The following is a 27874-nucleotide window of genomic DNA, read 5'->3' as shown; positions in this document are numbered from 1 at the left end:
CATATTAAAATCTCCAATTTTTCCATATGCATTGAGCATTCTTCCTGAAATTCTGACTGATTCTTACACGATCTATAATATAGATCTAGATATTTTTCCTAAATGTAAGTTAACTCACGGTATCGGCTCTCCTTCCATGCAGCGTGTTCCAAAGCCGGGTTCTGCTGTCAGAGCTCCAAGCAGATTGTTGGTATGAGGGTCTTCAGGCATGTCATTACTGCAAAGGCACAAACAAAACCCATTCCTTTTAATAACACCTGACATTTTAAACTGTCTCTAAAAGTAGGAGAAATAGATTTTAAAAGAACATCATCACAAAATTCTAGTTAGCATTTACAGCTTTGGTAAGAACACTTAAGGATAGGCAGCATTAAAACATCAGCACAGTTACGTAATGTTTTACATCTTTAATGGGCTGAGGAAAATGGGCTTTTTTGCAAAACAATGGATTAAAGTTCTTTGCAGACAGATTTTATCTTACCTGATGAAGGTAAACTGTTCTCCATACATGCCAGGATCCAGAGCCAGGCTGGGGTACTTTCCAAATGGAGGAACGATCAGGCTGAACACCAAGGCAATACACACAAACACTGCCGGAAGCACAATCTGAAAGATAACAGCACTGATGTTAAAAGAGAAAAACACAGCTATTATTTTATAGTTAGGAAGAGCCTCATGATTGATGCAAGGCATAAACATTCCTATAATGGCTAACACTGTGTGTAGAGCCCATATATGTGGGTTTAATGCCAGTATACCTGGGCAAAGAAGCCCTTCCTAGAGCGTCGAGCATAGAGGAATCGTTTCCACAGTAGTGCTACAAACTGCTGTCTCTTCAGACTCCAGCCTTTCACTTGGTATGACCCCTTGCCATCTGTTCCACTAAGCCAGTCGGTCTCACGGGATTCTGGACAGACACAACATGATACCCATCAGCAAAACTGCAGTGTGACAACATGGAAACATAACTTGTGACACATGGATAGTAATAACTTAATGTCTGCAAATTTGTAATTTTGTTTATATGTATATATCTGGTAAAATGAAACTTTAGGTACAAGCATAGGCTGAAAGATTTGATGAATGATAGCAAAAAAGATATCTGCTAGCACTGCACTTCATGCTGGGTAATCCATTTCTACCTGGGTCACCTTCAGAGTCATTGAAGTCAAAGTCGTCCTCAGTGAAGGGCTTCAGGCAGCTCTGGTGATCTCCGAATGCATGACGACGACGAGTTCTGGTGGGTACGACTCCATCTGCAGCCACATGAGAATCAGCGAGTTAAGCTAAACTATTTAAACTCCATTGTTTTGTCCTCTCTATGTTCCCTGATGCTTCTTATTTAAGAATCAGTGTACACATCATTCAATTTCTAATTATTTCATCTAATGTTTACCAACAAATGGTGTTATAATGTAGATTGCAGAGGAGATGTTAGGTGTGGAAACGTTGGAAAAAATATCCCAGATTTTACCTGAAAGCTCAACTGAATCCACTCCACTGTCCTCAGCCACTTTCAAGAAAATCTGAAGTGTTAGAGAATGAAAATATTGCCTTAAGTGAAAACAGAAAACAGACTGCAAAAAATATGCAAATGACACATAAATATCAATTTTATTTTTATCTACTTGTGACTGTGTTCAATTTAAAAAATTCAACTTCAACCAAATGAAAATGTAGTATCTTACTTCTTCTAGGGTGGTATCAGATATTCCATAGCTTGAGATTCCCAAGTCAGTCAGTCGGTCATCAAGCTCATGAAAGAGCTCCACAAAGGCGCCATCTTTAGCAGCCTGGTAGGGCAAGACATAGGCGAGTTCATGGCCGAGATCCTCCACCAGGCGAGCCTCAGGGACATGCTTGAAAATCACATTGGAAATGAGGGAGACATCTGTGGGGAAGAATAAGCAGAGAGAGTGAGAGGTTAGTAAACTGACAGAGGTCATTTTACATTACAGCTTTCTTTTTTGGAGCTCAAACTGATAATGTGGGCTTAATTTTACTTGTTATTGATTCTTACCAATAGTAGTGGTTTCACTTTCTGGTTCACTGCCAAGACCAGCATCTGAACTGCTTTCTGATACACTGTCCTCCTGTTTAAAAGACAAGACATTACAGTTAAGAGGGAAGAAAAAGACTCAGTCGTCCTTCATTAGCAATCGTCATAAATATTTTCTATTTTCCTATAGTAGGGTATATTTCTGTATTAATAATACAGAAATAGAACATTTTTTTCGTTCATTTAAAAACATGTATAATATTGCTTTTTACATTTCTTGTACCTTTTCTGTTTTCTTGCTATAGGAGACTGTGCTGGCAGAATTCCTGCATGACTGTAGCGTCAAGTCATAGTCTCTCTTGACCAGGGTCAGGTAGTAGCCTGTCCCCAAGTGGGTCTTCAGGAAAAGAGAGGAGCCTACGCAACACAGCTTCCCGTGCGAAATAATGGCAATGCGGTCACCCAGGATATCAGCCTCATCCATGTGATGAGTGGACAGGATGATGGTGCGGCCTAAGAATAGAAAAAAATGAATTTGTCATTTCATTCTTGGGCGTGGATTTCTTGACTCAAATTCTATGTAAAACTACAAAAACAAAAGCTAAGACGATATCAGTTTCAGTTACCTTGTCTGTATTTGAGCAAGAGGTCCCAGATGCCCCTGCGTGCGTAGGGATCAACACCAGCTGTGGGTTCATCCAGAATCACAACCTTTGAACCACCAACAAAAGCCAAGGCCACTGACAGCTTCCTCTGCATTCCACCTAAAAAGACAACAAGAAATAAAAGTCAGAGACAGACTTTGAGTAGAAGCGTTAAACAGGAAATCTCTTTGCAGAATCTGCCCAGTGAAATAAATCAAATTGACTGAAACTGACCGGACAGGGTGCTTGTGCGAGACTTTCGTTTGTGAGGCAGTCCAACATCATTCACAATTTGTTCCATTTCCGCCTTCACCTTCTCCTCTGGAAGACCCTTCAGGCGGGCGTAGAACCAGATGTGTTCCTCGACTGTCAACCTGCATTACAGCAAGCAACAGTTCACTTAACAGCCAAAGCACAGGAGACCAAAAGTTTCCACAAAAATCTGCCCCCAGTACCGCATACGTACATGCTAAAAAGTACGTTGTGTTGAGGGCATACACCCAGATTCTGCCGGATAGTGCTGAGTTCAGAGCGAATGTCTTTGCCGAGAATGTAAGCTGTGCCAGATGTGGGTGGAAACAACCCTGTCAGGATTGACCTTGATCAGAAACAAGAAGGAAACACAAAAACAGAGTCAGCACTTCAGCTAGGCAAACTTTAAAATCCTTTATCAAGGTTCAAACTCTCAGCTCAGCAAAACTTGGGAGTACTGTAGACAACATGTGCACTATCTTACATAGTTGTGGTTTTGCCAGCTCCATTGTGTCCGAGGAAGGAGGTGATCTGGCCCTCATAGAATCTCAGGGACAGGCCGTCCACGGCCAGTTTGTTTCCATGGCTGTAGATCTTCACAAGATTCTCAATGTAAACACCTGGCTCTATGTGGCTTGGCTCTTCCTCAATGCAGACAGCTGCAAATCAGACACAAAAAACAGCATAATTTATCCTGGTATGCTATCCAAACCTCTTTAAGTAGTTTAAAATGAAGATGTGTTGTATATCTAAAAAGACAAATAAATTATGGTAATAATAATTATGATATGTACCATCAGCGTTACCCTTCTTTGACAGAGGGGTGGAAATGTTCTTGTTCTCTTTTTCTCCACACCAATATGTCCTAGTGAAGGGAAAATACCAGGGCCTGGGGATCCCATACTGACCTGTAATAGAATGTATTGCTTGTAAAGTAATTCATATTGCTCACGTGCAATTTGTCCGTTAAAGGGAAAAATACCCAAACTGCAAAGTTTTTGCACAACTCACCAGGGAACACAGCTTCAATGTACCAGGTCATTATTCCATACAGCACAGCGTCAAACAGCATGAGACAGATGGAAGTGGTCAGGTTGTAGCTGTCTTCCTCTAGAGGGCTGGCAAGTAGGTTTGACCACTGTATTCCCACTCCTTGTTCTTCAAAGAGGGCAAAGTACTCACATCCAAAACCGAAAGCCACAGGAGAAAGGAGACTCTGTGAAAATGAAAGAGCATTCAAATTTTAGGACAGAAAATTATGCCTGCATACAGCAAGCTTGTTTTTAATCACTATATTCAAACATAGAAATAATATTTTAAGACAAAGGCATGAGGAAAGAGTACAAAATGCAAAAGAATCATGTTTGTATTCATAAGCGTGTAATTAAATCTATTCAACACACCACAACAATTTTTGCTCCAAAGCCCACGTAGTCCTGCCAGGCAACACAAAGCACATAGGGCAGGTAGAGAGTGAAGTATATAATGCCACCGCAGGCGGCTGCCAAGTTGGCACGAGAAAACAGCGTGCTGATGAGAAAGCACTGCATGATGGTAACTACGCCAAACGATCCCAGGAAGAGAAACACAACGCCGGAGTCACTGTAAGGCAGCAGGTTACCCATCTGAGGAGGACGTCAGACAAAAGAGACAGGCAGAGAAAAGAATGATGTCACTTGTTTTCCACCTTTTAATTAAATTTGGAGACATCATGGAAAAAGACTCACTTAATTAATTGCTGAGTATGAACATCTGCAATGATCAGTGTGAGTATGTTCACTTGTTTTCTATAATTTGCTAATGTTCCTTCATGGTGACATATTGGGTATACGTGTGTGTGCCTGTGGCTGCACCAACCTTCAATAACATCACCAACAAGCCAGCGCTGATCAGCAGGGGGATTAAACTGCTGATGAACCAGCTGAGCCAAAGGGTGCCGTTGTTCAGTCCCATGATTCTCATGGTCTCTTTGAGGCGTGCCTCTTTCTCGTATACCACTCCCTTGATGATGATAGCCACTGAGTACATCCATGCCAAGGTCATGAAGAGAGGCATTGACCGACTCATCACACGCAGGAAACTGAAAAAGGGCATTGAATGTTACACACATATCCTCCGTAGAGCCAAAACACATTCTTTTTTTAACCACAGCATTCACTTACATATCATCAACGTAGCAGGGGTAGGGCATCTGCTGAATGTAGATTCCTGTCTTCTGCTTGGTGCCGGTGACAGCTCTGATAATTCCTTGCTCAATTACATCCTGCAGGTAGGAAAACCCACCCCAGACATACCGCAGGTCCTCAAAGGGGTCTGCCCTGGGACCAGGGTCCCAATATCTGCAAAACAAGATGAAAATCATGAGGGTCAAACAAACAAAAAAGGAAAAGGGAAAATAAATAAAAACCGTCTGGTCAACACAGCCACTTACCCGTCTTTAATCTTGTTTGTTCTTTCCACATTATCGATGTCCATACGGATTTTGTAATTGACATTGGGTGGCAGGTCAGTGCTGTTGTTGTGGGCAATGTCAGGAAACACGATTCCAGCCCAAAACCTCTGGTTATCAAGAAGACCCATGGACTTGTTGACCAATCGCTCCTCATTAGCTACTGGCTCCAGTTTGTCCAGGTTCACACACTGAAGAAGAAGGATTTTGATAAAGACTGGTTTTAATTAGAGTTTAACTAGAAAAAAAGGCCCTTTTGCAATAACTTTTATCTGAATATTGTTCATATTGAAGATGCCATCAGCCTGCAGACACGCAGTTTGAGTGTCAAATCCTTAACAGCTCCAAAACAAACTACTCAGCTCTTACAAATGCTATAAATGTTTCACCTCAAGTAGTCACACAGTTTCTCAGAAATATATTTATTTAAACTGGAAAACAGCTATGAACTTTACACCCTATTGCACAAACTCAGGTCCTTTTGTAACCACACCAGGATTGTTTAGCTGATTTGTTGAGAGCGCCTACAGATTAGCTTCAGACTTTTTTGGTTGACAGAAGCGGACTTGTACCAGATCCTCCCACAGCAAGTCTCTACTATGCCAACAGAAAGCTAGAAAGCATAATGAAATGTGGGTGGATGATAATAATTAAAATACACCATATGCTACATATGTATGCCATTTATGGCTGTGTAAGGTTGTCCTTGACACAGTTCACAGTGCAAGAAGCTTCACACATCATATGATCTTCTTAAAGGGTGAAACAGTCAGTAGGTCAGTGAGTTGTTTGTGATTTTGCTGAACATGTAATTGACCCTAAGTGAGGCTTTATAAATGATTTGTATTGCATTTGTGTATTTAATAACATTATCCACAGTGGCTAGAGACAAAGGAAAACCAGGTCATGAGATTCACACTAAAATGATCAATTACAGTAATAAAATTATCTGTCTATGGAAAGTAAACACTGATCGCCTCATCATAGGTTAATAAATACTACAAGGCCGAACCATGTGTTTCATGTTAAATGCATGTCAATACAAATATCCTTAACAATAAATGTAGCAGCCATTCACAGGAGCAAAACAGTGATTAACACTGGACAGAGAGTTTAAAGGTGGCTGTTTATCACTACGGCTCAGCTCTGGGATACTGATCAAACAGCCAAGGAACGATGACAAAGTCTGCATGGCAATAACTCAATTTAATGAAGGAAGGGAAAGAACATTAGATTTGAAAGCTTTCGATAACTGTGAGGATCTGAAAGCAGTTCAAATGCACTGAACTGTGGAAAATGATGGAAGATTTGTAATGTGAAGCCAAAAATGTGAAATGAGCTCTCATCTTTCTGCATGCATGAAGACCTATTCTACAGACACAACGTCTAACCCACGTGATTATGGCTTTAATCCCAAAATCTCAAAAAACATGACAGCACATGACAGTTTGTTTTGCACTTTTTGCTAATACATCATATATCTTTTATTAAAACTAACCTCCATGAAACGAGAAATGGTCTGTATGGCGTGGTCGGTTTCATTGAAGACATCTCTCCAGGTGTAGACCGAGCCTTGTTTTTTGTTAACTGAGGTCTTAGAGAGGAATGCTGCTATATCTGACACGCGCAACTCAGTCCCACTAAGCTGGGTGTTAAGGAACATAGCGCTGGCATTATTCTGGAGCAGGGTCTGCAACAAGAAAAAGTTACATTTAATAACAAATAAAATCAAAGTAATAATGCTGGTTTTGATAAAGAATATTTAAGATGCTGGAAAAGCTGAAAGTTCTTTTGTTTTTCATTTAAATTGTCTTTTAACCTTCTTCTTTTTGTGATGCAAAATGCCAAACTGTGAAAAAATTTATTGTTTGGGCAGTTTATCCCTGACAGCAACTTATCACTAAACTCAAAATGCAGCTCATTATCAGCATGTAACGTCTTTTTTACAACCTTTCACCACCAGGTGGTGCTTTATGCAATTCCCACATGAAAATGCTGAACAGATTTCTCAGGCACAGCCATGTTATAAACTACATGTCTTTTTATTGAGATGTATTTTTGAGAACATAATAACAAGTAAACTGATTCCAATAGGATGCCTCCAGAACGATGCTCACTAATCTCGGCAGAACAAGTAGCCAACCAAGCACGTGTGGTTGGTCCGGCCCTATTCTTATTTGAACGAGAACAAGTGTGGCCTAAATGAGACCAGTTCTTATTTTTGGTTTATGAGCTTTTTTCCCTCAGCTGCCAGATTCTCATTTCGATAGCTTCAAATACATTCATCAAAAAAATCACAGAACATAAACACTCTTTGATATTGACGTCACATCAGATATATAATTACATATAATTACATTTCAGTAAAGGCGATCCTTTCATGTAAACAGGAAGCACTCAGAGCAGACAGCTCTGATGTGTGCCAAAGGAAAATGCCACTGCACGCACTCACCCTGACCAAGTCCATTTCCTCGCTATTCTCCATGAAGTTCCAAATCTTGGGCTTCACCTCCTCCCACATCCCTCCAAGGTCCCTCAGCACACCCAGCTCCTGGAAGGTCTTATTAACCTGAAACATCCACCAAAGATAATTTCATTTAATGCTTCATACACACCTCTAATGGGAATTTCATATGTGAGGAGATAACAATACCTCATGGATGATCCTCTGTGTTGCTGGAGTGTCTGGTGTATAAAGGATCTTCCCCATGAGAAGGGGCTTCAGAGCTCGCCAGATCATTCTGGAAATGGGACTGGACTCCAGGTTCTTCATCAAATTGTTACAATAAGGAGCTGAAAAATAAAAATAGAGACATTTGAATGGTGAACCTTGTATTAGTAACAATAAAATATTTGACTAAAAAATTGTACTATTGCCAAACTAAATTAATAGGTGAGCTCTGAACACTTACTGGAGGAGTTATCATAAGTGGACATGGGTTCACTGTCACTATCGTTGCCGTGGTTTCCAAAAAGGGCCTTGTAGTTGTTGTCTTCATACCAGTTGAGAGACTTGATTTTGAGGCCCCCTCCCTCAGGATGTCCACAGACGATACGTGACACGGCCTGGTACATCTGATTTGGAGACCCTGTAGCATTTGCGGTAAGATACAGGATCTCCTTTCGCATATCCTTCCAACTCTTCATGCTGGCAAGCTGTAGTAGAGAGAGGCAGATAGAAATGTCAACATACTGATGATTGCTAGGTGGCTGTAGATCACATTAGAGATCTACTTCTCATGTCCTCAAAAAATCGGTTGACAATCTTTGGTTTGTCTACACAAATAGAGATAACGCTTTTGATTTCTCCTGGAAAGGCCTATTTTAGATACAATATATCATCTTAAAACATTAGAAAAATTCTTATTTGCTCTCATTCTGGGAGGCATTTCTTTTTTTTACCATATTGCCTTTTTTACAGTAAAGTAACTACATATATTTAAGACGGTGACTATTATTTTTTTTAATTATATAGATCCACATGGTTGAAATTCATCCTGAATGACAACATGAGTGCATTTAATGCACCACTGATCACTTCAAGTGTCATCCCATACGTGTTCAAAGTTGCTCTGCACACATTTCTTCTTCAGCTATTCTCAAATGTCCTGAATGAGTAACAGATAACGAGCAAACTGAAAATAATATGCCCACATCCTTATTTGAAAAGGGATCGTTTGTGACAACAGTAACATGAAATGTTTGAGTGCCTGTGTGTGACGCTGGAGGTGTGAAGATATTGAAGGTTATCATCTCCTCTATGGTTGGTATTCTGGACGTGGAAGTCAAGTGCTGCACTGAGGGGTGGAGACACTTAGCACTTAGCTGTCTGTCTGCCTCAGATAAATTTAACTGGTGTTCCTGGTCTATCGTTATGCCTGCGTATGTGTGTGCATGAGGAGAGGTCAGATAAAATGTAACACGTATTTCTGCACGTGGCTTGCATGCTATTGCTGAGCGTGTTACATAAAAAGCAGCTGTGATGACGATATTTATCATAGTGTACATCTCACATGTTTTGTAACAAATTTTGCAACAAATAACACAGAATTTGCAGAGCTCGTCTGCTACCACACCAATTTCAACAGCAGACATGCTGCTGCTTATGCATATGTTTTTAATGTGCACACAGATAAAGGGAAATGGACTTCTCAGTTAGAGAAGGTAGAGACTTCGTGACATTCACTCATCATTCAGTTAAACATTTTTTTGGCATTGGCACAAAATGTAACAAATCTAAAATGATTAAGATTTTTTTTGTGCATATCCTTCCAGTTTCTCCAGAAAAACTGGAACTATTGTGATCTCAACATACATTTGCATTGTTACATCAAACAGGAAGCAGGGAGTTCATTTTGGTTCACACTGAGGTTACTACAGGTCATCAGACAAGTCTACACTAGTTTACTGTTAAGTTTCCAAGCTGGTCATCAGCTACCTACACAGGCAATTATGTCACCGACTCGTGACAGAGAAGGATGTCTTTTGTTCAAGTAAAAAAGAAAGAAAAAAGACGACAACTTCAGCAATTCCAGCATCACACACACACGAAAAATCAAGCATTTCAAGTCCACTCAAAGGGGGACTTTTGTGAAAGGAAGAAGGGTACTAGGGTAAGTTTGAGCTTTGTGCTTTAAGCATGGAGGCTGAGGAACTCAGACCCTTTCTTGACAAAATGAGATAAAAATGTGAGAAAGAAACAAAGCAAGAAAGAAACAGAAGACAAACAAACAAACAAACAAACAAGGCAGTGTGTAAGAGGCTGCAGCAGGAGGTAGAAATGAGCACAGAAAGCAGAGGAAGGTACGAGAACAAAGAAAGGTTACTATCGGGCGTTCTCGTAACTGGCAAACATCCGCAGGCTCCACAAGTACAGCCCTATTATTCTGACAACTGTTACTGAGTACATGCTCACTGACACAGAAACACACATGCACACACACAAACACATACAAACGCATTCAAGACAAAGTAGAAACGCACACGCCTTTCTGAAATGCCACGCATTCCTGTTTTAAACTGAAGACCACAATTTTCTCTGTCATCTTTGTCACTTAATATCAGCTGTTTCATCTCATTTTTATTCATTTATTTATTCGCTATTTGCCAGGCAAACAAATATTCAACGCAGTTTACAAACAAAGAGAAACTGAGCCTGAATTTAAAGACCTGTTGCGTCCTACAGCTGCACTCGCTGAGCTCGTTTTGTATGCGGTCGCTTTGCAGCTGATCCTGCAGCCACATCAAATGGTCACATGCTTTCCTGCTCTGTCATGAACAAAGAACTGTAGGTGATGATTTCTGTCAGTATGTGTCTGTCTGTAGTGCTGACTGGGTGCATATCAGAGTCTTTTAGGAAGTTTTGTTTTGTGGCAGTCAAAGTACATTAAAAAGTTATCAGGCTGTGCATATGTGTATGTGTGTGTGTGTATTTAACACTGTATGTAGCCACCATCAAAATTTATACATAGGTCTGCATGAGTGCGTACTTGTGCTGAAAACGCTTTTGTGTGACTAAATTAATGTGTCATTTCCCTAGTGGGTTACTGCCCATGTTATCTTGGGTGACTAGGTGACTAATACATACACACATCCATGCAGGAACTTGCACAAAAATACACACACGCACATCCACACAGACATGGAGGCAGCAGAGAAAGATCATCCTAGAGTAACCCCACAGCTGAGTCTACACGAGGTTACTAAAGTTCAAGTTTCCGCTCAAGCACACAGCTATTTAGACGAGAACAGACCCTCAGAGGGCAATCCTAAAATAATTGTGAACATGAAGTCACAAGTATAAACTATATTTACATAACTTTGTGACCCAAATTCTCAGACAACACAATAGAATAGGAGTTGGAGGTGCACACGGTTGTTCTTTCTAATAATGTAAACCTATTAGAAAAACATATAACAATACAGGAAAGAGTAAATATGCTAAGAATGTTACCGTATGCACTATAAACTGGGCTTCTTTGTGAAAAATTATAATGAACAGTATACAAGTAAAAAAAATGTAAAAGTTAACAGTTAAAAGCTTTTCCCTTGTTCATCTGGTCATGTTACAGATTCAGCTGACTTTACAAACTCTAAAAAGAGTTTTAAATCAATTTTTCACAAATAGTCTGCATTTGCCAGGCTTGCCTGAGAAGACAATTCATGACCCCCTTTTCAATAATTGCTACCAATCATAATGAAGGTTTTAGTATAAATTCTAAGGGGGATTCCAGATTATTAGTGCACAAATGCCTGCCTCCTCAGCAAAACCAAAATAATCTACTTACAAACTGAGAAAAGGGTTAAGATAAAGTACTTAAGTAATTAAAGTTTAACAATACATTAAACATTTAAACTCATCATGGCTAGCAGAGAAATGAAAGGCAGCGACTTATCTGATTCAGACAACGACCATTATGTAAATCTGACATGGACCATTTCTTTTTGCATAATTTTCCATGTAGTTATGATATGCTGGTCGATAAGAACAGTTACATCTCATCGCTCCATAATGCCAGGCTTGCTCATACTACTTATCCAGTGTTTAATGAAAAGCCACGAGGTAGCTAAAACCCTGCCCACCTTGCCCAGTTATGTGAATATTTATGTTTTCAATGCAATTCAATTCATATCGCATGCATTTTGCGTGCTGTTTTTTTTGAAGTACTTTGAAAAGTAGACAGTTTTGAAAAAACCCCATTAATATCTCTATTTTTTTCTTGAGGTTTGTCACAGGGCTGGTAATGTGGAAAAGGGCTTTTTCTTTGGTCCTGAAGAGAAATTTTGAAAATGCATTAAGCTCTTTATGCCATTCAATAGTGATAAGCCCTGGCTTGAAACACAGGCTGTGAATGATTTTTGGTTGGGAACAAGAGGGTACATGATTGCACGTCTCCATTCTGGCAGCTGTATACCTCATCTATCAGCCAGCTATGCAACGTCATTTCAAACAAAGAAAGGACTGAAAAGAATCATTTATTTGTCTTCATACTGTGTTTTTGGTCATGATGCCACTGCATGATAGCAATTCATTCCCAATTTCAGCAACCTAAAACATAACCAAGTCTCCAATGAAGTGTAAAAGTTTCTAAGCAGCTGTGGCCAAAATGAATATAAGCATGGTGAAATCACAGAGGAAGTTGTGCAAGAATGATTTCAGTTGATATTCTTTTTTTTCTTTTTTTAAAAACATTTTTCATGAGATTATGCTTATCAATCATTTACACAGCACCAAGCAAAAATGTACTTGGTACGACAGAGAGTGGAATAAACAGGTTGCAACATCAGCTGCTGAGAAAAGGGAGAAGAGTGAAGTAAATTGATGTTCTTACAGCTGCTTAGGAGGAACATACACCAACATTCACCGCTGGATCTTTATGTTTTGCCAACTCAGCAGAGCAGGAGCCTGAGAGATAGGGGGTTGTGTTGTTGCTTCTCTCGTATCTAACTACATTACAGCGGCGCTAAGATACATTAGCTCAGACGTGGATGCGAGCGTGCATGCACGTGATTCTATACTGCTCGTCTGCACTGATGTGAGACAGTGAAGACAGTGCACCTGGTTGCTTGCTGAGCAAAGCAAAGCAGGAATGTTTCATGCAGCCTGCTTACTTTTATTTAAGCTTCAACAAGATGCGTTACTGCAGTTTTTTATGCTTTTGACTATAATTTATTTTCTGCCATTTGTACAAAAACAGGAGCTATGGTGCAAAATAGCTTAAAAAAGAGGGACCCTAGTAAATCAGAGCACACTGTGTCAGTAGAGGAGATCTGATTTTATATGAGGTGTTATAAAAGACTCATATAAGAACAACCTATTCAAATCAACCTGCACAGTGTGCTTTCGATTACTTATTACTACCTCGACCCTAACTTTCCTAGCTCAAACTGGCACTAGATATGCCCTGTATGTGCAATATGTGAAATATCTTTAGTGAGATTTGGTTCTTGGTAAGCATTGATTTTATAGGGGACTGAACTTTGGAAACAAATACCTCAGTAACCTTGTTTGTTCGTGTTATGTTAACATGGGGGGGTTGCGTTATCTGTATACGTCTGCGGTGTGTTTACCTCAACGGCCAGTGCTCCCAGGCTTTCCAGAAGATTGTCGGTTGCAGCTGAGACGTCCTGTACGTCTTTTGGATCAGACCTCACATCCTTCTGTGAGATACAAAGAGGATAGTTAGTTACTGTGCTGTAGAGATTTTCAAGGTAGCCTGCACAAATAAAAATAGATTGTCATTGCTTTTGTTCTTGCATAATATATTACTAATGACCACAGGAAAAGATTTATCACACAGACAGAGAAAGGTGAGAAAGTTGTGGGGAGGGGAGAAAAGAGGAGGAACAACATTTGGGTCAAAGGTGAATGAAGAGGGACCCGAGAAGGAACACCAGATCAATGTTAGTTTGACCTAGGTTCCCATTTGTCAGACTGCTGTGAGTATACACGTGCGTGAGAGTGTGCGAGAGTGTTCTCATATATCACACTTAGTTGTCAGCTGCTGGAATGTCTGAAATTCGATAAAGCACAGGTGCTTCTGAAGACAGAATGGCTTTCTAAGAAGAGAGAAAGACAATTTAACTTTCTAGAAAGTTCTTTCTCTCTAATTTGCTCAATCATCTGCCCGACTTTCTCTTGCCTTAAAAATTTCTCCACTGTCCCTCTGTTTTACACACATGTATGCACGCACACACACACACACACACACACACACACACACACACACACACACACACACACACACACACACACACACACACACGCAAGGGGAGAAACTGACTTATGCAAGTTCTGGACTTCATATTATGCAATTCAAATTTTTTCCCGTTGGAAACATTTCCCAGCCTTGCATCATTGTTTTAAAGACTCAATTAAAAAGACATACACTTGATTTTTTGGCTTGATAAAATCAGGCTTCTCTGAGCCAGAAATGTTCCTTATTTACACGCGAGTGAGCGAGACAACACCAGCAATGGTTATGAACTTTACTGACAATGGTGACATTCAGAGATATTCTCCATTTCTCTCCTCCTGTGTTTGTTTCTTGTTTGAACATTCTGTGCTGCATAATGTTGGCTCACCTCATCCCATCCTTCCAATCATGACTCACATTTCTGTCATGGGTTTGGAGGGAAAAGGCAGGCTTTTAGGAAACATGCAGGGACAGAGGAGGTTAAGCTGACCAACAAATGGAAGAAAGAGAATACGAAAGAAAAAAAACCCCTAAGCAAACAAAAAAGAAGCATGGGAGCACAAAATATAAGGGAGTGTGGTTATAACTACAATTCCTCTTGACCACTGACTGGTCAAAAAGTGTTTTTATAAAGAACATTTGTGATTCACCTTACAAATAAAGGCTAGGGACTTCTAAAAAAAAGCACTTTGTTTGACTGACAAACACTTTGGGGATATCTGAATGAATACATTAGCACTCGTAATAGTTTTACTATAACCATGAAGCGTCACAGGTCTGTGATAATAATGCATATTTTCCATTTTAAACAGGAAGGGCATGTCTTCCTAGTTGTGGGCAGGTACACAAGATACCACATCCTGGTCAAATATGTAAACACAGATGGGAGATTTATAGTACTGTACTCTGACAGACTATTGAGTTACAAGTTTGTTGCTTTTTCTCATCTGTTTTCTTATGTTTCATTTTATGCCAGGACGTTATATAGGTATTATTAGCAATATTATGTTTGATGTCAAAATTAAGATACATTTTAAACTTATCATTTCATGGATTTCAACTCACCCGAACAGGTTTTAGGAAGTCCAAGTTAGACAGGAAGTGACTCTGGGCCTTGTTCAGCCAGTCACTGGAACTCTTACAGATGATGTCTTGAGTCATGCGGGACACGTTGCGGTCAGCAATGTGGACAAACTCCTCCAGTGGTGTGGTGTTGCAGAGATCTCTGAGATGGAAGCCGAAACCTTTTGTGAGGACCTAAAAAGAGGGGGGGGGGAGGACAAAACAGGATTGAGATAATATAGAGAATAATGAAAAAGCATGCATAGGTGAGATAATGTAACAGCAGAATTTTAATGTCTCTGTGTGTTATATATGTTGAGTTTAGCCACAATGGATTTACAAGTAAAACTGCATCAAACTTTGGTGAATAACAATGTTTCCTATGTGACTGTTACTGGCTCTTATAAGAATACTATCCAAACACAAACTGATAAATTCCTGAAAGCTGACCATGTAAGCAAAACAATGATGTTCCCAGAAAAAATATTATTGAGCAATTATGAGGTAAGAAATGTTCTGAATGGCGATGCTGGGAAGCCAAGAACAAACTGGACAAACGTTAAAAGGGCCATGTACTCCAAGCAAAACTCAATTCCAAGAAATTAATTGAGTCTTAAAAAATGATCCCTCTTTTTCTCTTTTAAAAACTCACAAAGATAGAAAGAAATTCTTTAAGCAGCTGCAGCCACAGTTAAGGCCCCTTTTCCTCAAGACTGTGGAAATGTGTGTATTTGTGTCAGTGTCTTGTTTTGTAAATGTCCTTGAACATTTTTTGTTATACCATCATGTCGGTCAGGCTTCACAATCCACACAGACAGACACAACTTCCAGTCTTTCCACTGGGAAAACACCAGTGCTTACAGCAGACAGTTTGAGGGACTGGGAATCACTCTCACTTTATACAACAACAGACACAGCAATATATGGCAACACACACTTTGTTGAATTTTCTCTCCTCTCCTTCAATAATGCTCTTTATGAAATTTCTGGCCAAAAGGACATCGCCCTATCTGATCAATAGCTGTCAGGGAGAGAGGAATGAGATGAACAGATGGTAAAACATGATCCCAGAGTGGGAATTTGTCTCTGAGCCTTGGTCTCTGCACGTGAGGAGAAATGTGGGGAAGGGAGGAGTGAAGAGGAGCGGCCATGTGACTTCAGCCCTCCAACTGCTAAGCAAGGATGATGTGATGTGCTGAGGTGGGAGCTGTTGTTGAGGGTAGGCAGATCAGTCAATGTATGTTCTATGGAGTTTGTTTGCATAGAAGAAGAAGCGTTCTGTGTGTTGACCTGTGCATGAGCATGTTCAGAATTATGGAAAATTAAACTCAAGATGAGAGGAATCGTTTAAAAGTGAGGGAGGTAACAACAGAAAAGGGAGTTTTGAATGTAAAAATAATGGAAAATAATTAAATTACTGACTTAAAAAAGAAAAAAAAAAAGCATACATGATGTCATTCAAAGTGTTTCCATTACATTGTGTTTAGAGAAAAAACAAACTGAACAAAAAGACTAATGATAAGGGGACAACCTCTTCACCCATCTGCCCCTCACCCACTCTGATTTTTCTCTCGGGTATTAAGGGCTTAGCTGTGCCACAGCAGAATCCAGTGGCCCAATAGACGCTATGAAGCCAAGGTCACTGGATTTATTCACAAACACTGTGGCCAGGAGGGGTTATGATTATCTCATAAAAAAGAAAAAAACAAACAAGTGATACAAGTATTGGTAGTGGTTCTCGGGTTGTAAGACAAGCTGCACAAAAACATTTAACCCATTAGTGAATGTTACTGAAGAAAGAATTTAAAATAAATTATAATGATTCTAGACAACTGTCATCATTTACCTTCTCAAGATTGACATCAGCCTCCACTATATGCTTCAGGGCGTGACGAGGAAGTGACGCATTGTGATGCAGGAAGTGAGAAAGGGTTTCATCATCACGCAAAAAGTCTTTCAGCTTGAAACCTAGAGGGAAAAAATCCAGATACACTTTGATTAAAAAAAATAATAATACTATTTTCTAGTGGTTGATTCTGACATAAAGACAAATAGCAGATATCCCAGGAGAAGAGGATTAAAAAAACTGCTTTCAAAACGTTATAAGAAATATCTAAGCATATATCTGCAAAGAGACTGTTTTTATATTGTCAAATTCAGTCTCACAGTTATAAAATTGAAAGGTCTTGATTAAAGATTCAGTGTTAAATTTTCGATGATAAATGACCTCCACAGCGTGTGACACACAGTTAATCCTTTTTTTTTTGGAGTGACTAATTCCAAAAAAAGATAAAGGAAATGAACAATGATGGCTTCACCCAGAAACACAATGTCTCCTCTGCACTCGTTGTACTTTGCTGCATTCCAGTGAAGTCAAACCATTTCGGAAACTGGCTTGAGTAAGCTGTGTGGTTAAACACATGCACGCACACACACTGACTTCTCTCTATTCCTCAGCTCCAGGTTTGGAACTCAGCCGGGGTTACTACAGGGCATTCAACTTTGGACTAAATATTGTGTCTTCTCCTCCTCTGTAAGGATTTTGCTCCCCAGATTTTCCCTTCTCTCCTTTCACACAGTGTTCTGTACTCTAACTAACACTTTAGACCATTTGAAAGCCATTTACAAGCTATTTACTAGGCGTGAATCAAACTACTAACTAGAATAATCATGTAGCAAGAACAGGAACAACTCCTTCAGCTTGCATACTACAAGAATAGATAATTGGTGGAACGACATACTTTTATATCAACTTTTTTCCTTTAGAAAAAGGTTTATACATTCTTTTACCACCCTGCCTGATTACTGGCCGTCTATTCTGTTCTTCTCTGCTCTCATCTAGTCTGCTCTCAACTATAAATCAGGAATGCTTGTTTAGAAAACATCTTCCTACAACCCCTCTCATCTTCCATTCCTTTCCCATCAGCTTAAGTAAATCTTTTTCTGCTCTCTGGTTTTTATAACAAGCACAGATGCAAACACACACAAACTCATGCAGACAGGAAACACTTGTCTCGACTGAACTGAACATCCCCTGAGAGGAAATGAAAGAGAACAGTGTGTCTCTGTGTGTTTGAGGGCACTTGTGTGGTGTCACTTTTTTTACTGCCTGCATATCTACGCACCATAGTGTGTGAATCGTTTGTTAGGGTAAGAGTTTTAACATCTACATCCTTTAAAAGTCCTAAATACCCTTACCAGTTCTTATGGACCTGTGCATGTACAACTAATTGTGTGCCTTTGTGTGTCTTTGTCTATGTGTGACCTCAAGTCTCAGCTGGTAACAGCTAGGGAGTATTAATAAGGGCTAATCAGCGCCCCAGTAGGAAGTCAAAGCTCCCATGGTGCACCGCATCCAAAGACCCTTCGGGACACACCAGTGTGGATGGTGCAACCTTGTTGAAATGGAAAATCTAGCAGTACTTTGTGCAGTCAGCAACTTATCACTTATCAGGAACAGGAACAGTTTTTGTTTTGTTTGTGTGTGTTTTTCCTACGTTGGTGCCAGCCTGATATGAGGGCGAGCCCCATATTAACATTTGCAAGTCTGTACATGTTCCTGGCATTACCTATCTACCGGTATGTTGTTTGTAATTAAACAGTACTGACATCACACACCTTAGCGACCGTGGCATCGCTGATCAAACTAGTTCAAAATCAAGCTGTCATTTCCGTGATACCACATACCCCCAAATCTGTCACAGAAACTCATCTAACAGACTTAAGGTGAAATTAACCTCAAGGGGAAAAAAAATTGCTGGACTGTCTACGAGTATGTTGGCATGTGAGCCTATTTGTGTTGTAGATCACTCTCCATTCACTGATTGTTGATGTTACATAATAAGAACTATAATCACTGTTCTGCAAGTTTTTGAGTGTCTTTGCAAACTGTTGTTAAAGTCTTTTAAAGCAGTCAGGCAGATTGAAGACGGTGGAAGATTACCTATGCAATTCCAATTAAGCTTTACTTCTGTGAAGATTAGTAATAGGGTTAAGAATCCAAAATCAAAATATATTTACCTCTCATCTACTCTTATGATATTAAACACATTTCAAAAACATATTGCATAATAGCAATGGCAATATGCAACATATTGGATATTTCAAATTTCTGCTGAAATATTTACTTTGATCTATTTGTCCATGTAATCTCACACCACAGATATATGTTAGATCTGATCAATGAAGATAACATCCAGTGTCATCCACTTGTCTTGTTATCTAAAGTCAAAAAGCTTATCTGTGTCCACAACACTTCACAATCCACCTTTATCAGTTAAAGTCTTATTGAAATGACCTCCCTACAAGTGCTGAATTATTAACCAACATGTGAGAGGCTCCACTCTCAGCTCTTTGATCCAGGCTGTTATTCTTATAGCATCACTCTGAAGCAGCACCAGCTCTGTTTGCGTTCTTTGGCATCACACAGCGCTGTCTCTGCGCTATATCAGCTCATTTCCTTTTGTGGATTAAAAGAGATACTGAGTGGAATATGGGATTGATGACTATCAGACTGCTGCGGTTTCACAAAGCAATTATGATGAAGTGCACAGATACAGCGAAACTGTGTTAAAAAGAAACCCCGTAGCTCCCTGTTCACTCCATTTAAAATAAAATATAATAACGCACAGATAGATAAGATATGTCACTGGGTTTTAAGGCATTCCAAAGAAATTCTGACAGAAAAAAGGAATACGATATCAAACGCCACACAAGGAGTGGAAACTGAGAAATCTTTACAATTGAAAACTGCCAGTCCATATTTTCTTTGTGTGAGCTGATTTGTTCGCAAACCATGCTATGCTTTGTAGGAATCATTGCCTAATGAACTGTACCTCCAGGCTAACAAAACAGCAGTCAGCTAAGGTAGCCAAAATAACAAGAAACTGATTGGCATGTTTTATTGCATAATTTATAATTGCTTTAGCTTCTCAGTATTCCAGAAAATAAACGTACTTATTATTGCGTGAGTATAAAAGCAAGGAAACACTAATGAGTCAAACAAAAGAGCAGCCAGATTAATTAGACTTCCTCGTTTCACATCACCAATTAAGGGAAGTTAGTAGCTACATCAGTGCTGTTTAATGTTGTTATACACTGTCCTGGAATGCCTTCCTTGTGATCCTCCTTTTTATCCTTTAATAATGTTTTTTTCACAACATCATTATATGTTTCCCCCCTGAGTGTGCAAACTGTATCAGTAACAGACAGGAAGAAACAATACTCCAACCCAGACAAAACAGAAAATCCTTATTATGATTATGCTGTGATTGTCAGGGCAGTTTAGACTTTTCCTGCCTCATGCTACCACCAGCAACACATAAAAGCGGAAAAGTGCAACACCCACTAGCTGCTCGGAAAACGGGCCAATGACATCTGGTGGACTGAGATAAGGAGCCTCTGAGTCACTTTATCTACGTTTAGCATATTTTTGTCAGTGTATTGATCTGCAACGACTGAAGTCTATCTCACTACAGATCACAAGACATTACAGCTCTTACTTGTACCTGGAAATACATTCTTGGGTCTTTTTCACAGTAAAAAGGGAGGAGGGGTGGGTTAAAGGGTGATCAATGATCAGTCACCTGATCCTCAAACACTAACACAAAAAATACCAAATAATCAAAGGCACAAACTTACGAGCAGTGTTTTTCTGTAGCTTCCTGAGAGCTCTCAGCAGTCCCTTGTAGCCTTCATAGCTCTTATCATTCTGAGTGTACAACAGGATCTTCTTGGCATCAGTGAACAGACGGGAGATTCTGGTGTTTAGAGAAGGATGAGAATTGGATGAAACAAAAAAAATGTGTTTTTTGAATTCTGTGAATATATCAGTGCATAAATTGTTAAATATTAATACATTTGACGGCCATAGGACTCACATAGAATCATTAAAATTTCCCACCACCCCAGGACTCTCTCCAGGCGTGGGATTACGGAAGCAGGGGTTGTTGGCATTACAGATGATACCTTGTACCCAGGGCAGAGTACCTGCTGAAGGCATGGCCTTGTTTGGGAAGTGACCTGAAAAATATACATACAAATTCAGATAGAATTTGATGTAATATTATCAGCTTTTGTTAAATTAAGTCATAAAACAGATGACAGACACTGCAGAAGAAAACCTGATAGCATTAAACTACTAACTGGGAACATATAGATCATTGCAACATCAGTATTAAAAAGTGCTGATTTTATCTTTAACATAATTTGAACTCTTATCAGCTAACATTACAGATATAACCACAATTGACAAGTTATTATAATACAAAAGATAAGAAGAGAAAGCAAACCATTGTCAGAATGTTGACACAGTCATGATTAACTTTTTGTCATGAGATTATTGGGTTAATTGGGATGTAACTGAATTGAAAATTTGAGGAAATTCTGTTGGAGGTGGCAACTTTCCTTTTCAAAAATGAAAAAAAAAATCTTTACAAATACTACCAGGATTATTTTGTGCTTTCAATCAATGAGTTGCAATCTTATTGACTTAAATGGGGCCAAAGTTGTGAAACCAGCTGTGTTGACAGCCAGTAATGTAATTCCCCGAGTCTTATCACATGTTCACTCACTGCAAGCAAATGTTGGCAAGTCCAACAGATTCTTCTATGAATAAAACAAAAATTCCCTGGATGAGTAAAGTAGTGATCTAACCCATTTGGCATAAAGTTTTCCTAAAAAATCATTTAAAAAATGCATCAGAACAACTGTTAGAAAGTTCAGACCGATGATACCCAGGTCACTTAAAAGTAGGAAAAATGTGCAGAAATTTTTAAGATGATGCTTTTAACAACACTTACATTCATGTTGCTCATAGGGCGGATAATGTATTCGGACTGATATCAGGATGAAAAAGATGAACAGGGGCCAGATGATCTCAATCAGCAACTGGATCTAAGACACAATGGATGATGACAAAGCTTAATCAATGAAAAGAAAGCAGGCTTTACAATCTGCATGTGAAAAAATAAGTTAATCATCCCAAAACAATGGGAAATCTCTTTTTTACTTTGCTTTTGTGTGTTTGTGTATTTACAGTTCATCTAAGGGTATTTCTACTACTTTAAGACAGAAAAATATCAAGTGCGTGAGGAAAGGGGCTATTAGCTGTTAATCCCAGCATGACTCTAAAGTAAAGTATATGGGTTAATAAGAGGAGACAGAGTGAGACAGAGAGATATGCTGGATTTAAGGACTGTGGGTTTGTCCATCTGCTCCATATGGCTTCCTCGCTTCAGCTGCTTTTGACACAGGCTTTAACAGCATGCTAGACATACAATGTAGGGATAAAGAACAAAGCCAACGTCTCAGAAAATTTACTGTATCCCATTGTTGCAAATAATTGGACCGAAAGTCACGCAGCTAAGCCGTCACTTTGGGCAGCATTTTCGACTTGATGGACAAATGGCTTAATTGTACACAGAGAAGCCTCTCCACATATAATGGAATACTATTCAACTGAATTTCATTTACATAACTTTGAGTGTGTAGGCATCAAGCAACACAAGAGTAACTGGATAATGGATCTGACACATAATTGTGTCATCAAGCTGTCTTCAACCGATTCACAGTAAACAGTAGCACTTTTCTTTCCAAGTGGCTCAGAGGACAATTACACTGTTGCCATTGCATTTGGGCTATGCAATGCAATATCCTGTATAAACAAGCTTCTGCAATGCTTTTATGACTAGGCATGTGGCATTGGAAGATCACATTCAAAGTAAACCAACTAAAAAGCGAGACAAACATTGCTGGGAAATCATAAAGGATGTATCTGTCTTTTTTGTGATGAACAGCATAACAGCATAGATATCTAAGTACCATCTAAGAAATTATAGCAACGATAAAACCCAACTGAAATAAGAAAAATAAAAGGTACACAATTTCCTTGTGGCTATTGAATAAAAGGTATTTAACCCAAAGAAAGTTTGGTTTAGTGAAACACTGTTAAATAGTAAAACATTTTAGGAGTCACGACAAACAGATAAAACAAATACCCAAACACAGGATTAATCAGTCAGTTGAGCTACACTGCTACTTACAGTCTGTCTCCGTCGGTAGGTGAAGTTCTTCCAAAGCAGTAAACCCAGCTGAGTGGAGACTGCCATGTTGCTGTCTTCCCAACCTCACTGAGCACGCTCCAGCTCCTTACTGTGAATTCACACAGACAAGAAAGAGGATCAAACGCTGTATACAGGACTCATCAATAACAATCTGCTCTGCGTGAAAAGTCCACTAATTAAACAAAGTCAGCTAACTAACTAACTAACTAACCCTCTAGTCCCTGTGGATAAAGACACGGATGACAAAAAATGTACCACACTGACACACAAAAAAAAAACAGAACAGAAAGTTGTTACATGTTATATTAGCAAAACCATGATTACCAAGATCACGGATTTGTACCGAATATGGCTGTAAACTCGGCCTCATCATCTGACAGTGGGCCATGAACAGAAATGTATCACCTTTACGAAAACAATACACTCAAACAGTTATAATCAGGAGAAAAACAGCATCCTGGAAGGCAGCAAGCATCAGCTGATTGGAAACAAGAAACCAAAAAATAATAATGATGGCAAAAACATTCACCTATTGAACAAAGTGTTTCAATCTGAAACTCAGAGCCAAGCCGAAAGTGTCGCTACAGCCGACAAATTAAGTCAACTCTACTGACTGAGGAAGGGTGCTAAATCCTGCAAACTCAGGTCCACTTCATGTAGCCCCGTCTGTACCAAAGTTAAGTGACGCTTCTTCTGGGAGAATGACTGGGTGGGTTGGGGGGGAAATTCGTCATGTGGTACGAGCTGTTAGCTACCACCCCCTGATCCCCCCCCCAATCCCTTCTTTTCTTTAATCACAAAATAAAATGCATCCTATTAACACTCAGTATCGCACACAATACTGCGTCTTGTTTAAAAGTTAAAGTTATCACCGTAAACCCGTTTGTTCCTGTTGTTTAAAACAAAATAAGCCACTGATTAAACGGAGTTTCTTTCAAATGCTTGTGAAAATCTGCGTGGGTGGAAACTTTTCCCTGCCTATTTGTTTGCTCTATCTGCAGCTCGAAAAGTCCTTGGATATTTGCTCAGATGTGTTTTATGTAACACGATCTAATGAGACTACCTATACAGTCACCTATAGTTTTAATTTCAGTATCTTTTTTTTAATACCAGGAAAAACTGATGATAGAAAATTAATCAATGTGAATAATTAAAACAAGAAAGCCTTGGAAATCTGAAACATGGCATTATCAAGAATTAGTCAGATAATTTTGTTCTCCTGATGATCAAAAGTTAACATAAAAACTCTTTAATAAAGAACTTATGAGTCACTGCTACTCAAGGCTGATACAATTAGTAATTAAGGTCACTGAAATCTATTTTACTTAATGTTAACTGCAGTTAGAGAGGAAGACGGAGCATGTTCAACCATATCTACTTTCTTCTATATATAAAATGACATATCAAAAATAGTATAAGGCCTCATTCCTGACATCTCAACATTTCACTGAGCTCAAACACTATTAGCAGTACTGCACTTTATGTACTTTCAGATTTGATGGTTTTATTGGTGATGAAGTTGGATTATTTTTGGTGGGAGAATTAATGCTGTGCTGTTTATTACGCAGAAGTCCTTTATACAGAGAAAAGCTGGCTGGATTGCACAAAGAGCAGGATGACAAAATAACAATGTCAAGGACAGGGTGATGTTGAAACATGAGGTTCTTAACTGATCTGCCTGTGGGCTGAAAAACCTTGTCCTTATTAAGCCATTCAACACTTCTTTATGGTTTTACGACGCATTTTCTCTATTTCAAGCAAATAACATTTTAGTCAATCTAACCACATTCTGAGGTGTTTTGCAGAATGAAGCGAATTTATAAGATTACTGCCAAATGAATAAATTGTTGTATTAAACTATTTTCCACTCTGTTAACAGAGATACAAGAAAACATTGTATTTAAGAAAATAAAGAAAAGGTCAAAATGAAAATATTGTTAAACCTGGCTAAAAGAGCGTTTCAATAATTATGACCGCCCATCACTTACTGTCTTTTCATACCAGTCAGTCGGTTCTAAAACACAAATTTTCTGCAGCTACTGCTAAGTGGCTGTAATCAGTAAATCCACTTAAATGCATTAAATGTCGCAATAAAAACTAACATGAACTTTGGGAACAGCAAACAATACTCTAACCCCTGTCCTTATTCAGCTGTACTCCTACATCTGTTTCTCCATGAGTCACTCAATTTAATAACAGAACTCGAGTTTCAGAGAAACAATGTAAGATACCTGGAACTGACTTGTTGAGAGCCTCTTCACTGAAAAAACAAAACTAAAAGCAAAACATCAGCTGTCTGATTTTTCGTTATTATTTTTAACGCTGTTGACCATTTCTGATGACCATTCACTGAGGACGTGGGGGAGAATTCTGAAAACCCCGAAGACAAAAAACATCATCAGCACGATCTTGTGTTTTATCACAACTGATGGTGAATGCGGAGAACACCATGTTTATTACCATATCAGAGACAGCAATGGTGCTGTAGCAGATGGTGAACTATGCATACACTGCATTCTTTCTATGCATTTCGTCATTTAACACACATACTGAATAGATGTCACTGTTCTTTTCTACTAAATACATTGGATTTAAAAAGAAAAACATATGTTTTGTCTTTTTATTGGCAGAATTTATTGTTCTGTAACTGCCCCCCCCCCCCTCAACTGAACCCCGCGTTTGCGTCCTTATTGCCAATTACAAACCTTTGCATTCATTGACCTTTAAGTCTATCTATATTTCTCCAATAATACAACCAGTTCAACATGTAATCCCGATAAATCATTATCGATCAGTCCACCCTCCGGGATTTGTATGATTCTGAGACACGACGTGGTGGAAATGCGTCGCATACAGAGAGACACGAGCGGTTCTGCTTAGTGATGAGAAGCCCGTACAGTGCAGAGCCAATGCGCCTCTAGTGGTAGACACACAAAAAATGTTATTTTTAATACTTGTTTACCATCAATCCTTGCTCACGTGTTATATCACTCTCACACACGATTCCCCCCCCCTGACTTCATTGTCTTGCTTTGTGTAAAACACCTGAGAAATCACTCAGAGCGAGTTTTTAAAGAGAGCGTTTTCGGTATTAAGAAAAAAAGAAATATAAAATCGTCGATGCTTTACAGGAAAGACGCGTTTATGCTTCCCTAACTCACGAATGAAAAAAAAAAAACCCTACAGTAATGCATCTCGTCATCACTGCGTACATAGGTACACATAGAAAACCTACAGTCTCGTCACCACTGCGCACATACACATAGATATAAAAGAAAAAGACTTTTCTTCACTGACAACAAAAAACTAATATAAAGGAAGAAATTGAAAGCAGCACATAGTAAATAGTCATAGTTGAAATTGGCCACCTTTTGCACTACTACAACCAAATGTCAACGCTATAACAGACTTCAAATCATCGTCTGATTGAGTTTTGTGCTTCTGCTTCATTGTGTTACTGAGCTGAGGTTACTGGCGGTCATCAGCTTTGCGACGCTGACCCACAGCAGCAGCATCAAGTAAGCCAAAGTGAAGGCAGAAGTAAGGTGAGCAAGCCTTCAGCATTAAGAGGCAACAAATGGGACGACAAAATATCGATGTAACAAAGACCACCTATACAGACAACTGTTACCATACAAAGCGCTCTGTCGTGGATATGCATTAAGGAAGAATGTAGATATTGGGTTTTTACATCTTTAGGTTTTCTTTAAGGGTTTGCAAATGAGGACATTGCAACAAACTGCCTTTTATTTTTGGTATACCTCATCGGAAGTCCTGTACTTGACTATGGCTACCTTGACATCGCTTTTTAACACCATATAAGACACTTGCGCCACAAAAGAGCAAAAAATAAGGAAAGAAAAAAATGCATTCACTTCTCCTTTACAAAACCCCCAACAGTACTGACTTAAACTTAAAGTGTCTATTCAGGCACATTAACGTCACTGGTTAACTCCGCGACGTTAATGCAAAAACATCGACTAATAATTAGCCAATAATTAAAGGATAGAAATTTTCATCTAAGAAGAAAACTACATTTTCACTCACGTCCACTGAGAATATTAAGTTGACAACATCTGCATAAATAGTAATATGTTTTTTTTTCTTTAACAGAGATATGTTCACACTCTTTGTTAAACAAAGAAACGCACATTTTCTCATAAAAGTCAAAACTGCGCTTCCAAATCACCGACCTGTATCCTGCACGGTGTTTATATCCACTCGTTCTCATAAATTGAAATCCTTCGTTCAAAACAAGTTGTAAAGGGTGAATAAAATGTTCTCCTCAGTTGTTACGGTGCACCGTTGCTCTCTCTCTCACTGGCTGACAAAATGTTTTTTTCTTGTCCGCCAGGGTTTTATAGCGCAGCTCAATGCGGAGCAGAGAAGAGCAGCAGCAGAGGTAACTAACGGTCACCGTTTGTTGCTGCTCCCATATAAGGAGAGCACGTGCGGAGGCAAAACATGTCTTAAAGGGCCAGCGACACCCGCGCGCCTCTGTGCGCCTTTTCAATAACTGGATGATTCATGAAAAAATTCAATTAGCAACAACACTTTTTTTACACTTAATCAGATTACTGACCATTGTCCTATATCCATTCAAGAATAATAATAATAATAATAATAATAATAATAATGATAATAATAATAATAATAATAATAATAATAATAATAATAATAATACGGTATTATCTCTTTCTCTTGATAAT

General features: G+C 39.1%; 1 protein-coding gene across 3 annotated transcripts in view; it reads right to left on the bottom strand.

The window, feature by feature from the left end:
- LOC116313301 (phospholipid-transporting ATPase ABCA1-like) overlaps window positions 1–27549 on the bottom strand; it is a 35566-nt gene extending 8017 nt beyond the window's left edge. The window contains exons 1-30 of one of the 3 annotated variants that reach the window (XM_031730933.2): window positions 27359–27549; window positions 23145–23253; window positions 21903–21996; window positions 20982–21123; window positions 20743–20861; window positions 16949–17070; window positions 15106–15297; window positions 13415–13504; window positions 8257–8500; window positions 7998–8137; window positions 7797–7913; window positions 6843–7034; window positions 5327–5535; window positions 5058–5234; window positions 4753–4975; window positions 4299–4520; window positions 3907–4111; window positions 3690–3803; window positions 3380–3554; window positions 3110–3241; window positions 2878–3017; window positions 2626–2763; window positions 2283–2512; window positions 2021–2093; window positions 1689–1891; window positions 1475–1526; window positions 1152–1256; window positions 759–907; window positions 482–606; window positions 119–217 (exon numbers count right to left, since the gene is read on the bottom strand). In XM_031730933.2, coding sequence (XP_031586793.1) covers window positions 119–217; window positions 482–606; window positions 759–907; window positions 1152–1256; window positions 1475–1526; window positions 1689–1891; window positions 2021–2093; window positions 2283–2512; window positions 2626–2763; window positions 2878–3017; window positions 3110–3241; window positions 3380–3554; window positions 3690–3803; window positions 3907–4111; window positions 4299–4520; window positions 4753–4975; window positions 5058–5234; window positions 5327–5535; window positions 6843–7034; window positions 7797–7913; window positions 7998–8137; window positions 8257–8500; window positions 13415–13504; window positions 15106–15297; window positions 16949–17070; window positions 20743–20861; window positions 20982–21123; window positions 21903–21996; window positions 23145–23210 — 4289 coding nt within the window. In that variant the 5' untranslated portion in view covers window positions 23211–23253; window positions 27359–27549. Of the gene's footprint in view, window positions 1–118; window positions 218–481; window positions 607–758; window positions 908–1142; window positions 1257–1474; window positions 1527–1688; window positions 1892–2020; window positions 2094–2282; window positions 2513–2625; window positions 2764–2877; window positions 3018–3109; window positions 3242–3379; window positions 3555–3689; window positions 3804–3906; window positions 4112–4298; window positions 4521–4752; window positions 4976–5057; window positions 5235–5326; window positions 5536–6842; window positions 7035–7796; window positions 7914–7997; window positions 8138–8256; window positions 8501–13414; window positions 13505–15105; window positions 15298–16948; window positions 17071–20742; window positions 20862–20981; window positions 21124–21902; window positions 21997–23144; window positions 23254–23694; window positions 23715–27358 lie in introns of those variants that run through there. The other 2 variants (XM_031730931.2, XM_039613698.1) reach the window with 2 other exon arrangements.
- Window positions 27550–27874: the final 325 nt, after the last annotated feature.

The sequence above is a fragment of the Oreochromis aureus genome, linkage group 6 (genome assembly GCF_013358895.1).
Source record: "Oreochromis aureus strain Israel breed Guangdong linkage group 6, ZZ_aureus, whole genome shotgun sequence".
NCBI classification, from domain to species: domain Eukaryota; kingdom Metazoa; phylum Chordata; class Actinopteri; order Cichliformes; family Cichlidae; genus Oreochromis; species Oreochromis aureus.
Note: the sequence above shows the minus strand (reverse complement) of the source record. Positions and strands in the feature narration are given on the sequence as shown.